At 30.7% G+C, this 16,315-nt stretch overlaps 3 protein-coding genes across 4 annotated transcripts in view; 2 read left to right on the forward strand and 1 right to left on the reverse strand.

The window, feature by feature from the left end:
• Nucleotides 1-1,440: 1,440 nt before the first annotated feature.
• LOC111687246 (augmin complex subunit dgt3) lies at nucleotides 1,441-5,465 on the reverse strand. The gene is made up of 7 exons (XM_023449673.2): nucleotides 5,415-5,465; nucleotides 5,019-5,347; nucleotides 4,775-4,952; nucleotides 4,527-4,711; nucleotides 2,052-2,717; nucleotides 1,799-1,976; nucleotides 1,441-1,738 (listed from the first exon to the last, which is right to left on the reverse strand). The coding sequence occupies exons 1-7, from the start codon at nucleotides 5,430-5,432 to the stop codon at nucleotides 1,580-1,582; spliced, it is 1,713 nt and encodes a 570-aa protein (XP_023305441.2). The 5' UTR covers nucleotides 5,433-5,465; the 3' UTR covers nucleotides 1,441-1,579.
• A 1,481-nt stretch (nucleotides 5,466-6,946) lies between these two features.
• On the forward strand, nucleotides 6,947-8,121 carry LOC111687242 (proteasome subunit alpha type-4). The gene is made up of 2 exons (XM_023449669.2): nucleotides 6,947-7,107; nucleotides 7,234-8,121. Exons 1-2 carry the CDS (start codon nucleotides 7,105-7,107, stop codon nucleotides 8,014-8,016), a joined length of 786 nt encoding a protein of 261 aa, XP_023305437.1. The 5' UTR covers nucleotides 6,947-7,104; the 3' UTR covers nucleotides 8,017-8,121.
• An 801-nt stretch (nucleotides 8,122-8,922) lies between these two features.
• LOC111687249 overlaps nucleotides 8,923-16,315 on the forward strand; it is a 28,744-nt gene continuing 21,351 nt past the window's right edge. For both annotated transcript variants that reach the window (XM_046955825.1, XM_023449677.2), the window contains exon 1: nucleotides 8,923-10,666. In XM_046955825.1, coding sequence (XP_046811781.1) covers nucleotides 10,628-10,666 — 39 coding nt within the window. In that variant the 5' untranslated portion in view covers nucleotides 8,923-10,627. The remainder of the gene's footprint in view (nucleotides 10,667-16,315) is intronic.

Raw genomic sequence — 16,315 nt, forward strand, 5'->3', positions numbered from 1 at the left:
TCTAGTTCAGTTCTAGTTCTAGTTCAGTTCTAGTTCAGTTCTAGTTCAGATCTAGTTCAGTTCTAGTTCAGCTCTAGTTCAGCTCTAGTTCAGTTCTAGTTCAGTTCTAGTTCAGTTCTAGTTCAGTTTAGTTCTAGTTCAGTACTATTTCAGTTCTAGTTCAGTTCTAGTTCAGTTCTAGTTCAGTTCTAGTTCAGTTCTAGTTCAGTTCTAGTTCAGTTCTAGTTCAGTTCTAGTTCAGTTCTAGTTCAGTTCTAGTTCAGTTCTAGTTCAGTTCTAGTTCAGTTCTAGTTCAGTTCTAGTTCAGTTCTAGTTCAGTTCTAGTTCAGTTCTAGTTCAGTTCTAGTTCAGTTCTAGTTCAGTTCTCGTTCAGTTGTAGTTCAGTTCTAGTTCAGTTCTAGTTCACTTCTAGTTCACTTCTAGTTCACTTCTAGTACAGTTCTAGTTCACTTCTAGTTTATTTCTAGTTCACTTCTAGTACAGTTCTAGTTCAGTTCTTGTTCAGCTCTAGTTCAGCTCTAGTTCAGTTCTAATTCTGTTCTAGTTCAACGTAGTTCAATAAGAATCCCGACTATTTTAATGTTCTCGTATGTACCTAGTTACTAAAAAAGCAGCAGTGCACAGTGGAAAAAAATTAAAAAAATTATAAATCGGTCGGTTTTAATTCTATTGTTTTAAGTGCAATTCACATTCGGTGTTGTACGGCTGTAGCGTAGTATGTCGCAATTTGTTGTTTAATAAAATGATATTTGAAAATTTTCTATAAAAAACAACCATAAGACATCGATTGTGTATTGGACAAATTTATATTGTTCTTATATGCAGCCAACAAAATTAATAAGCCAATAATTTTGTCCCACTGTACACTGTGTAACAATTAAATATTTAATATTTTAATACAAAATAATAAAATATATTTACATACTCTAGAAATCACACCGTCACACTCCTTCAGTTCTTATTAAAGAATACAATTCGTATAAATTACGAACTGAATACTCGTTCACGAATGCCATGCCATAGGAAATCATTGTTTAAACGAAACATTTGTAGAAATTAACAACAAAGTTGTTTAAGGTAAAGTTTATTTAGGGTATTGATGAGTGTTTTGTTCATACCAACTGTTGATTTCAATTGTAAGTAAGATATGTTTTTACTGGAAAGGAAATTAGTGAACAGATGAAAAAAGTTATAAAAAAGTATTTTTGAATCACTTGAGGTTCTCATTACTATTGAATCATTGCTCTGCTATGACTCGACCAAAGATTGTCAACAACAACAACCAATTTTCACACAAGTTCTATTGCTGACCTTACATTTTTATTTCATCTTTTACAACCCTTTGATGTTTTAGTTTTCTTCTTTTTATAATAACAATTTTCTTCTTTTTTTCCAAATACCTTGGAGATATCCATCCAAAGAAGACATAAAAAAAACTCATTTGAATATGAAAATCCCTAATAAGTTAGTTTTATTATCAAATTTTTACTTATTTTCAACATTTATATGCAATAACAAAAAGAATCGAATTAAAAGAAAAATGTTAACGAATATGTCAAGCAAAAGTATAAATGTAAACTTATTTACGTTTAATGCCGCCCAATGCCTTGATGCCAGTCAATTGTGGTACTTTAGAGGCAGCTTTTTTTGCTTCTTCGATGGCATGCAGAACACGTCGTGGCTCTGTTAGAAACCATATCCATAATAATTGACTATAACGCCAAAGTTTGTCTTTTTCCTGAAAATGTTAAAAATGCAATAGTAAATAGAACAATTTTAGTTTTTTTTTTTAACTTACAAATCTTTTTGATATATTTTCTTGAAATTGTGTACGTAAATGTCTTAATTGCTTTTCGATGCGCTGCTGTTGGTTCTGCACATTAAAAATGGGCCTTAGATAATGGACATTCTCAAACATGGGCACATTAACAGGACTGTCATAAACAAATGGCACTAAAGTTGCCTCCAAACGTTTGCTAATTTAAAAAATAATAAATAATTAAATTAAATATTAATATTAATTCAATAATTTTAATAAAAAAAAGACCTACATTTCTTTCATTTTCTCTAATGCTGCATTATAAGGTTTACGATTAAGTAAACCCTGTAGAGCATAGTTCACTAAACGTTTAAACTTTTCATATTCGTACAGACAACCCTTGACATCACAGCGCAACTGTTGACGCAAATGTTTACCCAACTGTTGTGACAATTGATTAATAAATTCCAAACTGGCAGAGTTTATAACATGTTGATTTGTGGCCTGATTCATAAGCTGTATCCGTTGCAGACATTGCTGTGTGGCTGCTGTTAACTGTTCGGTATTATCGAAACGATTACGATTCTTTTCCAAATCCATTTGTATGTTTATCCATATAAGTTCAGCATTCGAAATTGCATCCGATATAATTTTCATTAAACTTTTAACGTTTTCATGACGTTTTAAAGCTCTTTCCAATTTCTGTTTTGTATTTTCATAGAGTATCTGTTCAATGGTCTTTTGTGCCTGCAATTGTATTTGTATATTGAGATCGACCATAAGCGTTTGATTGGCAATATTTTGATGAGAGTTTACTATCGACAGCTCATGTGTTTCACGTTCCATATCGGAGAGACTGATAACATGAATTTGTGATAGATTTAGAGATTCTATAACCGTTTGGGTGGCACGACATTTCGCTTTTTCCTTTATGTAGGCCAATTTATAGTCTCGCATTCTGACGGATAAGAATATATGTTAATCGTTAGACAAATTCGAAACAAGTTCATATATAATTTCACAAACTAGACCATTGGTTAGTCCACACACTAGGCCATAGTCCATGAACTAATACATAGATGCTGATAAGTTAATAGGCTATTCATTAGGCTAGTCCACAGACTATTCTAAAGGTCAATCAATAGACTAGTCTAAAAGATAGTAAATAGACTAGTCCGAAGGCTAGTCAATAGACTTTTCCATAGGCTAGTCAATAGACTAGTTCATAGGATTGTCAATAGACTAGTCCATAGGCAAGTCAATAGCCTAGCACATAGGCAAGTCAATAAACTAGTTGGCTAGTCAATAGACTAGTCAATAGGCTAGTCAATAGGCTAGTCAATAGACTAGTCAATAGACTGGTCAATAGACTAGTCCATAAGATAGTCAATAGGTTAGTCAATAGGCTAGTCAATAGACTAGTCCATAGATTAATCAATGGCCTAGCACATAGGCTAGTCAATAGACTAGTCCATAGGCTAGTCAATAGACTAGTCCATAGGCTAGTCAATAGACTAGTCCATAGGCTAGTCAATAGATTAGTCAATAAACTAGTCAATAGACTGGTGCATAGGCTAGTTATTAGACTATTCCATATGCCAATCAACAGGCTTTTAAATAGTCTAGTCCATAGCCTCGTCAATAGACTAGTCCATAGCCTCGTCAATAGACTAGTCCATAGGCTAGTCAATAGACTAGTCAATAGGCTAGTCAATAGACTAGTCAATAGACTAGTCAATAGACTGATCAATAGTCTAGTCAATAGACTGGTCAATAGGCTAGTCAATAGACTAGTCCATAGGCTAGTCAATAAACTAGTCAATAGGCTAGTCAATAGACTAGTCAATAGACTGGTCAATAGACTAGTCAATAGACTATTCAATAGACTGACCAATAGACTAGTCAATAGGCTAGTCAATAGACTAGTCCATAAGCTAGTCAATAGGTTAGTCAATAGGATAGTCAATAGACTAGTCCATAGATTAGTCAAAAGCCTGGCACATAGGCAGTCAATAGACTAGTCCATAGGCTAGTCAATAGACTAATCAATAGGCTAGTCAATAGACTGGTCAATAGACTAGTCAATAGACTGGCCAATAGACTAGTCAATAGTCTAGTCCATAAGCTAGTCAATAGGTTAGTCAATAGGCTAGTCAATAGGCTAGTCAATAGGCTAGTCAATAGGCTAGTCAATAGACTAGTCCATAGATTAGTCAATGGCCTAGCACATAGGCTAGTCAATAGACTAGTCCATAGGCTAGTCAATAGATTAGTCAATAAACTAGTCAATAGACTGGTGCATAGGCTAGTTAATAGACTATTCCATATGCCAATCAATAGGCTTTTAAATAGTCTAGTCCATAGCCTCGTCAATAGTCCAGCACATAGGCTAGTCAATAAACTGGCACATAGACACGTGAATAGACTAATTCTTAGGCTAGTCAATAGACTATTCTATAGCTTGTCAATAGACTAGTCCATAGGCAAGTCAATAGACTGGTTCATAGGCTAGTCAAAAGACTATTCCATATGATAGTCAATATATTATTCCATAGAATAGTTTACATATTTGTCATGTTTATATTCTAGTCAACACACTAGTCCATAGGCTATTCAATAGACTGGTACACAAACTAGTTTACATATTAGTTCATAGACTAGTAAAAAGCTAGTCCCCCACTACATACTTTACACATAAATTCATAGTCAATAGACCAGCTATTGGTCTAGTATTATACTATTAAATATAATTGAAATTTGTACTTACGACTTTTTAAGTTTTTCCAATTTTTCAGCAGTTTCTTGATTTTCAGTGAGACTGGTGTCCAAATCATTATAATCTTGTATTTTAAAATTGTCTTTTAAATACAGCGAAAGATATTGAGTAAATGAGTCACATTTTAAAAAATACTGATCCAAAGATAATTGATGCATAAATAAAGGAGGAGAATGCTGGAGAAACACCAAAAACACAAAACAATAAGTTAGCAAATTATGAAATGACCACAAACTTACCATTGTCGTAAAAGTTTTAACCACCTCTTGGCATTTTTTATGATTATCTTCTTGTAATTCCTCCAAACGTTTAGCTTTTTTTCTGCATAACAATGCTAGCTCAGCTTCAGCATTTGTTAAACTAGTGCAACGTTTCTCTTGATAATTTAATTTACAATTTAGATCATTTTTGGTTTCTCTTAGAAAACAAAACAAATTATTTTACTTTTAATCCATCAAGTGTTATTGTATTAAAAATACTTACTGCATGTCTTTTATTAAATTGCCATACTCCAGACAAGATTGCTCCAAGATCTCTAAATCCTGTGTCAAATCTTCTACATCCTCTTCGCAATCTTTCATTAAACCAGGATACACTTTCAATAATTCTTCAATACGTACTCGCCTTTCTGAACCCTCTAAATACTCATGACGTTTTACATACTCTTCACGTTCCAAGACCTCAGTTTCTTCCAAAATATTCGAATCAGTTATGTTATTAGCGAAAAAATCAAAAAATTTATGAAAACGTTCATCATAGAAAATCCATTGGTTGGAGGTGTCAAAATTAAGTTTTTTAAAAATTTCCATATTCTTAAATGTGAAAATAATAAATGAGAATTGTTGTTTAGTCTTCACTTAAATATTTTACAAAACTTACATTTATTATATCGCCCATATTTTGTAGAAAAAATGTAATTACTTTCAAGTCACAAAAAATATATAATTTTTTACAAATTCCGGCGGTTTAGAATTCAAAAACAAAAACAATAATAAAAAAATTCTGACACATAGAAAAAAACAACAATATTGTAAAGAGTTGCCATATGATATCGAAATTGTCTTTGTTTGCAAAACAGAGTGGTATTATTAAATCAGACGTTTTTTTATTTCTATCAAATATTCTGATGATGTTTAAAAAAACCAAACGAAAAATAAGTAAAAAAGTACAGTAGAGCAAGGGTGATCATATAATACCCTACACCTAATCAATTCAATTTTTCATCAAAACACTCCGTTAATCTGAAATATCTTTATAGAGGAGAAGGAAACTAAAAAATCCCCAATTATAATTAATTCATGAGTTATTTTTAGTTAAGGGCGGGCTGTTAGATTAAACTCGGAACAAATTTAGGCGGACTTTAACCGGTGATTGTGTTTTTCAGTTTTTGATTCAAGCTCAGTTAACTTTGTTAATATTGCCAATTTGTAGTTTCTCACTTATAACTTGAGTTTAATTGGCCAATTACCCTCAGTTAAACTAAGATAATAAGTATCTTTACTGATAACTGAAAAACAGGTTTAACCAAAGAATGAAGATTATCTTTATCAGAAAAACTAGTCCTAAGCAGTTTAAGTAATTGTAAAGTGGCCTTATATGAAAGTGTTAAATGTTATACCGATTATTTATAAAATTGAACCTTTTATGGAAGCTGTGTTCAATTTTAAGCAATTATGATCCAGATTTCAAAATGGTTCCATAGTCACAACTTTTCCGAAAAAATTCAATATATCTAATATGGGTTTAGGGTGAATTATGACGATCGAAGCATAATTCACCCTAAACCCATATGAGATTTTCTTCAGAAAATTACGCAAACACACATAAATGGCTTTTAAATGTCGATGTAATAATGGAATTCGACGAAAAAAACTTTTTTAGGAACCTAATTCTATATTTATGAAAAATAAAAGTATGGGGATCGGCTCCGCCAATAAAACCCTCTTACAGAAAATCAATTTGTAGGTAATACATCATTCCAAAAGTAATCATTATGATAGAATTATGGTAGAATTAAAAAAATGCTTTAAATTATGCAGAACTTGGCCCGAAAATCATGCTGACGTTCTTATTAATCTAATGAGTCAAAGTCTCGGATAAAAATGAAATCCGAGAGATCAGAAAGTGGGAATTTGGAAGCAAATGTGTTGTTTATAAGAACAAAACAGAGCAAGCACAAAAGTTGTGTGAGAAATTATGCAGGTTATCCATCCCTGCATAATATCTCACATAAAATTCTAAAAAATTAAATATTAATATTATTGTATTAAATAAATTTCAATACGATTTCGGAAATGGTAAAAATCTTACTTTCTGATCTCTCTGATTCCGTTTTTATTTGAAGTCATTGAAAAATTTTAAAACTAAACGTAGTTGAAAACTTAGCCGGCTTACAGTCGATTTAAAGCCGCCGCCTACATTTTTAGTGTCAATCGGCGCGCCGTTAATATTTGTCGGCGCAGGGCTCTGCAAGTGAGTTTGCATTTTGAGACGGCGTATGAAATTTTTTTTTTGCAAATAATCAAATATTGTTTAAAAAGCAAAGAAAGCTTAAATAAATTAACAAAAAATGGTAAGTAAAAACTAGAAATAACACAAATATAATAGAAAACTTAATAACAAAGTGTGGAACGAAAAAAACTGATGTGTATTTTGTTTAATGTAAATGCTAAACATCCTTTTGTTTTGCTTTTTTTAGGCACGCCGCTATGACTCCCGTACTACAATATTCTCTCCCGAAGGTCGCCTTTATCAGGTGGAATATGCCATGGAGGCTATATCCCATGCCGGTACCTGTTTAGGTATTCTGGCTGAAGATGGCATTTTATTGGCAGCAGAATGCCGCAACACCAACAAATTGCTGGACAGTAGTATATTTTCGGAAAAGATCTACAAATTAAACGATAATATGGTGTGTTCCGTAGCCGGTATTACCGCTGATGCTAATGTCTTAACCAATGAATTACGTGTCATAGCTCAACGTTATCAATTTAGCTACGGTGAATCTATGCCTTGCGAACAGTTGGTCTCATATTTGTGTGACATTAAACAGGCCTACACTCAGTACGGTGGCAAACGTCCATTTGGTGTTTCCATTTTATATATGGGCTGGGATAAACATTATGGTTATCAATTGTATCAGTCCGATCCCAGTGGTAATTATGGCGGCTGGAAGGCCACATGTATTGGTAATAATTTTGGTGCCGCCATTTCTATGCTTAAGCAGGAACTTAGTGAAACTGAAAAGATTACTTTGGCCCAAGCTAAAGATTTGGCTGTTAAGGTTTTAAGCAAAACTTTGGATACCACTAAATTAACCTCGGAAAAGGTTGAAATGGCCACATTACAGCGTGTCAACGATAAAACTGTCATTAAGATTTTGAATAAAACCGATGTGGAAGAATTAATAGAAAAATATACAAAAATGGAAGCTGAAGCCGAAGCAGCCAAGAAGGAGAAACAAGCTGCTCAAAAGCCTTAAGTTATATATCGGTGAAATTTTTTTGTAGTTTTAAATGTGAATGAAATTTAAAATATTTAGGATTTTTTTAAAAGGAAATAAAATTTCTGGATATAAAACAAAGAATTTATTTTAGGTTGGGAATTTATTTCAAAATATAGTGCCTGTTTATTTAAATAGGAACGAACAATTATTTTCTTGTTTTTTATTGAATATTGTTTTCAAGAGGAACAGGCAGAAAAACATTTTTGGGAAGAATTGTTAATATGATTTTTAACGTAAACATATTCTACTTGAATTGCATCGAATTATCCAATTTTATTTTAGTTCAAAAAGTTTATTGATATGGCAGCACTCTTTTTATTAATGAATTTTGTAATAGATTACAGTTACAAATAAATCATTTGTACTGCACCGAAGACGGAAAACTTGTTTTATTTAGAATATTAGCAATAGGAAAACGTCGTTAGCAGTTAATACAGGAATAAAATTTTAATATGTATTATTGATCTTCTATATTAAAAAACGATAGATTGATAGATAGATAGATAGATAGATAGATAGATAGATAGATAGATAGATAGATAGATGGATGAATAAATAGTTATGCGCCGCATTAAGCAAGCATAGTCTCAGGGTAACAATTCAAGAAGCCTTGTCCAAGAAATTCCGAAACGACCTATACCTTTGTATATTAAGCCAGATCGCTTAGACTTAACTAATGAGTTTTATGGTCTCCCTCAAAATCCAACGAGTTTTCTATGGTCGCCACCACGTCTTCTTGATTTTTAAATAAAAAAACCAACAGCGTCTTAATTTTAGCAAGTAAATGTTTCTTCAATCTGGCAACCAAAACGTGTTAGTAGAATTTGTAATAGATTAATTCGCCCAAGAAATTAATCGCCATCATATTTTAAACAACGAATATGAGAACAAAAGTAAATGAGAGAAATCTCTAAATTCCGTCGTGCAGCGCCATTAAAGCGCGTAAAAAATAACTAAAAACTACGATTATTAGTGATTTTTTAATAAAACAAAACATTAAAAATGTACAATTAAACAATAAACTTCCAAACTAATATGAATTTCATAAGAAAACGACAAAATCTATAAGAAAAAAACGAAATTGAATATATAAAACGGGTCGTCGGCTGCAAAACACGACAAATAAAAAAAATAGAAAGAAAAAAAAAACTCAAACGAATGTACGTTGTCGTTTTCGGATGGCTGCTGCTGGTCTTTTTTAAATAAGTAGTTGCCACAGGAGGTGGCAAGAAGAGTGTTGAGTGTGTGTGAAGAAAGAAAAAAATTATTTAAAAATATAAAATTGTAAAGTATTTTTAAGTGAAGAAAAAAAACGGGGAAAGAAGTAAAAGCAAATGAGAAAATTGCATAAATTGAAAATTTTTTGAAATTCAAATATACAAAAAAAGTACGTATCGGTTGAAAATAGAAATAGAATGCTAATGGTGTAAATGTGTTGGGAAAAATTGCGGATAAAACGAAGAAGTGAAAGAAAAAAATGTTAACGAAAATTGAAAATCATTGATTGTTTTTTTTTTCTTATTAATAATGTGTATACCTAAGAAATATACAATTATTTCGAAAAAAATGTTTAACTAAATTTTAAAGAATATTTGTATAAAAAAATAAATTAATTTATACGTTTTTAAGTGAAAAAGATACGTAAGAAAATAACAGCTAAAAGAGAAAATTTAAGATAAATGTATAAGAAAAACACATAATTCATAAGAAAAGTCAATAATAAGAAAAATTATATTAAAATCTACCCAAAAAAAAAGAAAGAGAATAGCTAAAGCAACAACAAGAAAAAGCAAAAAAGAAATATATATTAAAAAAAGAAATATCTATTGAAAAGAGAACAGAGAATAACGTAAACGTTTTCTCATTTAAGCAGAGCTGTCAGTTTAATACATAACCTCAATACAATACCAACAGTACGTTTACGTTTACTACTACCACGGTATTAATAAACAGCTAGGTATATAAATACATATGTATGTATGTACTACACACGTATGTACTAAAAAAACAACAACAAAATATGTGTGTAAAAGAGCGCGCTTAATTGTACATTATTTACGCTGTTAACGTTTTATGACGTCAACGTCGACTTCAACGTTAACATTTAATCATTCTTTTTTTGCTGTTTTTAATTAAAAACAAAAATTTCAAAGTGAAATAACAAAAATATACATTTAAATACGAAAAGAAACAAATCAAACAAAAAAAAATTCAAGTAAAATAAATTAAAGAAGAATATATAAAAAGCAAATAGTGGAAATTACTAAAAAAACGCAAATGGCTGGCTGACTGTCAAAAGCAGCAAAGCGAGCGAGTGTTTGTGTAAAGAGAGAAAAAAAAAGCAAAATTTGTTATTGTGCAGAGATGTATATGTCTTCTTTTATAAAATAAAAAGAAATATAAACATAATAAATTTACAACCAAACAAACATACGTACATTAAACTAACAACTATTAATAAATAACAAATAATAAACAGCAACAACAACAACAATAACAATAAGAAAGCAAATAGAGAAAAGCAAAAGAAATTAAACGAAATTAAGCCAAATGCAGAATAAGAAAAAGAAATCAACAGAGCAACAAAATGGATACAAAAACTACACAATTGGATTTTAAAATACTGGTAATTACAAATTTACTTACATACAAATATAATTACATACCTTATAAATAAACAACAACAACAAATATATTTTCAAATTAATTAATTAAAAATTCTCTTCTTTTATATAATTATAACAACTTAATTAAACTTAATTAAGTTGTTAATTATTACAAAAATTTTTTTATGTGAAAGGATGTATGAACAATTTTAATACTGTTTTTCTTTGTGTTGTTTTTGTAGTTTTTCTTGTTTTCATATGCTATTTTTGCTCTCTCTCTATTTTTTTCTTCTTTATGATAATGAGAGATATATTCTGAAAGTGTTTGTGTGTGTGTGTGTGTGTCTGCGAGAGAAGGCAAATGTTTGTTTGTTTGTGTATTTGCTTAGAGTACAGTTAAGGTAAATTGGAAAATTTAATTAAAATAAATTCTTTGTTTTTTTTCTGTTTGTTTTCAAAAACAGGCTGGTAAGCTAGCACAACAGCAATCGGTAGTAAATAGATTGTTGTAAGAAGAAAGGGAGGAAGAAATACAAGATCTATCTCATGAAATTTTAGTGAATAAATAAGACCTACTTTTAATAAAAGTATCTATTAGATAGAATCTTTATTTATGAAAAAAAACTCTGTACATTTTTTAGTTTAATTTTTATACCCTACACCACTATAGTGGGGAGGGTATTATACGTTTGTGCTTATGTTTGTAACATACAAAAATATTGATCCAATACCCACCTTAAAGTATACCGATCGATTCAGAATCATTTTCTGAGTCTATTAAGACATGTCCGTCCGTCCGTCTGTCCGGCTGGCTGGCTGTCCATGTAAACCTTGTGCGCAAGGTACAGGCCGCAATTTTCAAGATAATTTGATGAAATTTGGACCAAGCATGTTTTTTTTTTTGGTACAGGGACAAAGCCTATTGAAAATGGTTGAAATCGGTCCATTATTTCACCTAGCCCCCATACAACCGTACCTCCCGATTTGAACTTTTTATGCCATAATTACGTCAAATATTATATTATCTCTCTAAAAATTGGCATAAATAAGTTTTACATAAGTATTTATGACACTGCAGATTTTCGTAAGGATCGGCCCTTATTTGACCCTAGCCCCCATACAAACCCCCCTTCAAAAAATGTCTTAAACGTCTAAAATTGACTTGTAACCATTTGTATCGTAATGAAACTCAACAAAACTAACTGTTATTTAAAAATATATCCTTTTCACAAAATTTACCGAGGATCGGCCCTATTTGACCTATATAAAGCCTCATTTAGAAATTTTAGTTTTTTTTATCAATAAATTGCATAAATACCTATTTTGGAAAAATATTCAACATAAAAGTTTCTTTATAAAAAGTAAAATTTTAAAAATATACTCATGGTGTAGGGTGTTATATGGTCGGCCATGCCCGACTATACTTTCCTACTTGTTAATTATAGAAGTTATAAAATTTTTTGTGAATATTGTTAATAAAACATATTAACATTGGTTTTTCAAGATATTGTGTCTTAAAGTTTCATGAAATAAGTCCAATTTTGAAACGCGAATACACCTTTATTTAAAATAACTGACAATTCAATCTATCGGCATTAAAGCAAAGTTTTAACAAGTTTATACCTTATTGATAGTGGTTTCAAATGTTAAGGTATCTTAAAATAAGAAGAAGATATGTTCTTCTTCTTATTTTGTAGCAAAAATATTGGACTTTTAGATGATATAAAAGATTTTATAAAGAAACGTATCTTTGCACTGTTAAAGATTCCTAAATATGATAAAAAAATAGGAATAGATCGGAATCGGATTCAGCTCATCTCAATCCTTTAGGAAATTTGATGTTTGTAACATAAATATTCCTCCTATGCCCACCTTAATCATTTTCTGAGTCGATTAAATGATCAATTACGTATCTCAGTTGCGTTGCCAGTTTCCAAAATGATCTGGTTACTAGACGCTTTTTTAAACAATAAATAATTAATTTTTTAGACAATAACAATAAATGTTCAATAAGTTTTAGTTAACTTGAGCCATTGTTAGCCTTAAAACAATATCTTATTTTAAAGTTGGCAACGCAACCGAGATACATAATCGACATATAAGCTATGTCCGTCCGTCCGTCCGTCCGTCTGACTGTCCATGTAAAACTTGTGCGAAGGTACAAGTCACAATTTCAAGATAATAGAGTGAAATTTGGCACCCACAGTCCAAGGACGAAGCCTATTAAAAATGGATAAAATCGGTCTGTTATTTCGCCTAGCCTCCATACAACCGTACCCCCCAAATAGGGCCTTTGTGAATATAATTATGTTTAATGTTCTATTATGTCAACAAAAGTCGGCAAAACTTAGTTTTATAGAACAGTTAATGACATTACCGATTTTTGTAATGATCGGGCCTCATTTGACCCTAGCCCTTATACAAGCTCCTTTCAGAAAATGAATTGAAGGTTAAAATTCACCTATAAACACTAATAACACTTTAGCACCCATACAAGCTCCCTTCAGAAAATAACTTGAAGGCTAAAATTCACCTATCAAATAATCAGTTTTCAATCATATATCGGGATCATTTTCGAATCATTTTTAAATCGATTAACTTATTAATCACGCGTAGGTCATCAAGAGTCGTCAAAAATGAGTCAGTTTACTAATAAATCATCTAAAAATCTTCCAAATGCCAGGTTAATGGTTCTGTATTCTACAAAATCAGTATTCAGTCGTATGTTATAGTTTTTACCCATTAATTGGGGTTCCGAATGCACCAGACTTTTTAACATAATGTTTAAAATATAGACGAGAATCCTACTATTAAAAATCAATACTTTTTACTAATGTTTGAAATCATTCTATTACTTCGTCGAAACCGTTAAACTGAAGGTGTTATTACATTCCGGAATCACTTTTTTTTAAGAATACATATCACTTTTTCTAGAGAACTGTTGTTAGATCTCGGCATATTAGTAATAACATCGGGTTGCAAAGTCAGTCTTTAGGGTGGAAGTACACTTCTTAAACTTTTTACGCTTTATAAGCTGCAAGTAACTGACCACGCTTTATTTTGATCTTTCTTTGTAGTTTTTGTTAAATTTTTCAATATTTTTCTTAAATTTTTGTTGATTTTTATTCTTCGCAAAACAAAATACAACCCTGATCAGCTGCCAACGTGTTAAAAGTTTCTGAACTTTACGCAGCAGACGCGTTACAAAGTACAGTGTGTCACTTGTTAAATGAAAATAAATGCGTTACCGCACACAATGCGTATAGTGTACTTCCACCATAAGTTATGTAGACACTGTTGTCTAATCTTACAATGTTGTCAGAAAGATACTCAGAAAAGGTCTAACAACCGTGTCAACATACCATTTTTACCTTGCAACATGACAGAAATGTATTTTTCTAAAAATTGTAAATTCACACGATTTTTAGGCATTTTCTGTCAATGTTGTAAGATTTGACAAACGTATATCATAGTTTTTAGATTAGCTTCAATAGCTAATCCAGAGTCCATTAAATAAAATTTATAAGAAGTTCATGTAATATATATATATACTTTTATAATTTGTATTATATTTGTGATTTAAAATAATCTTTTTTGCAAAATAACTTTGTACATAATAAATTTCTGAAAAAAATTACCATTTCGAGCTTTAAAAAAACCTTATATTACCTTTCCATCATAATTTCTAATTCTTATATTCTTCCTTTTTTTAAACAACAGACAAATTTTGTTTTTGCTTTACTGCTTAAAACATTTTTTGTATTTATTTTTTTAATATTAAATGAACTTCCTTCTCATTTTTTATACATATATATAAAGCTTTTTCTTAAAAATAAATAATAAACAAGCGGGGAAAAAAGAAAGCAAAATTAAAGCCTTTTAAAATCCAATTTTTCTGCATTTACTTAGCGTCCCCCACGTTGCGCCTAAAATCTTTCTATCATTTCTATTTTAACAATATAAAAATATACAGACACTTAAACATACAATTAAAAGGTTGCCAGATTGTAATTAGCTATGGGTTAATTCCAAGAGTTGTTGTTCAAAATTTTGGAACTTAGTTTACCAAGTAAGTTTTTCTCATACTTAGATCTTAAAATATGCAAAAACATTTTTGAAAAATTTGTATAAAAAATCTCTATTTTTTTAAGAAAATTTTACTAAAAAGAAACATCTGGTAAGTTTTTTTTACTTCATAATATACCAGCAACCCTCTCTACACTAGAGCCTCGAACTCATAATTCTTTCTTTGTCAGGGATGGACAAATTAGTAGAAGAATTTTGATTTAAAACATTATTGAAAGCATGAAGAACATTTGGGTCAATTTTTTTGATATATTTTAATGAAAAGTCTAGTGGTTTCGAATGAATAAACTTTTGGTATGGACTTATCTACTAATCAATATTTCAACCAGTCTAGTCCAAAGTTGGTCTATATGCTAATCAATTGACTATTAACTAGTGTATAGGATATTATTGCTTAATAGTCATTGGCTTTTCTATTGTTGAGTCTATGAACTAGTCTATCAAATGACAAGTTTAAAGGACTAGTCTCTAGACTATGAACTACACTACTGATTTGTCCAGGAACTATTCTATTGACTAATCTATTGTCTAATTCTATGGACTAACTAAATTATTATATTACAAGTTTATTATCTATACTTTTAACTAATCCATTAAATATGGTTTAGTCAATGTAATAGTTTATTGTTTAGTATGGGGACTAGCATATTGCCTAAGTTATTGAATTGTTGTTAATCACAATTGATTAATTCATGGACTATTCCATTGCTTAATATATTGTAAGGAATAGCCAATCGAATAGTTCATAGGACTAATCTATTGTTAGTCTATGGGCAATTCTCTTGACTAATCTATTGACTAAACTAGTCTATTGACTAAACTAGTCTATTGACTATTGACTAATTTATGGAATAGTATAAGGACTGGTCTAAAGACTAGTTTATTAACACGTCTATTGACTAGTCTATGAACTTGTCTACTGACTAGTCTATTGAATAGTTTATGGACTAGTCAATCGACATAGTCTATTGACTATATACTAGTCTATAGATAAGTCTACTTTATTAGCTATTCTATTGAGTAGTCTATGAATTAGTTTATTGACTAGTCTAGTGAATAGTGTATTGACTAGTCTATTGACTAGTCTATTGAATACTTTATTGACTAGTCTATTGACTTTTCTATTGACAAGTCTATTGACTATTCTATTGACTAGTCTATTGACTAGTCTATTGACTAGTCTATTGGCTAGTCTATTGTATAGTCTATTGACAAGTCTACTGACTATTCAATAGAATTGTCAATAGAACAGTTAATAGACTAGACTTGACTTATATATAGCCTAGTTTATAGTCAATAGTCTCTGTCGATTGACTAGTCCATAGACTATTCATAGTCTATTGACTATAGATAAGTCTGGTCTATAAACTATTCTTCTGAGTAGTCTATTGAGTAGTCTATTGACTAGCCTATTGACTAGTCTATTGACTAATCTTTTGTCTAGTCTATTGACAAGTCTACTGACTAGTCTAATGACTAGTCTACTGACTAGTCTAATGACTAGTCTACTGACTAGTCTATTGACTAATTTAAATGCTTTTCTATTTATTGATTAGTCTATGCCTATGTTTTTTTAGTAACTA

The sequence above is a fragment of the Lucilia cuprina genome, chromosome 6, assembly GCF_022045245.1.
Source record: "Lucilia cuprina isolate Lc7/37 chromosome 6, ASM2204524v1, whole genome shotgun sequence".
NCBI classification, from domain to species: Eukaryota; Metazoa; Arthropoda; class Insecta; order Diptera; family Calliphoridae; genus Lucilia; species Lucilia cuprina.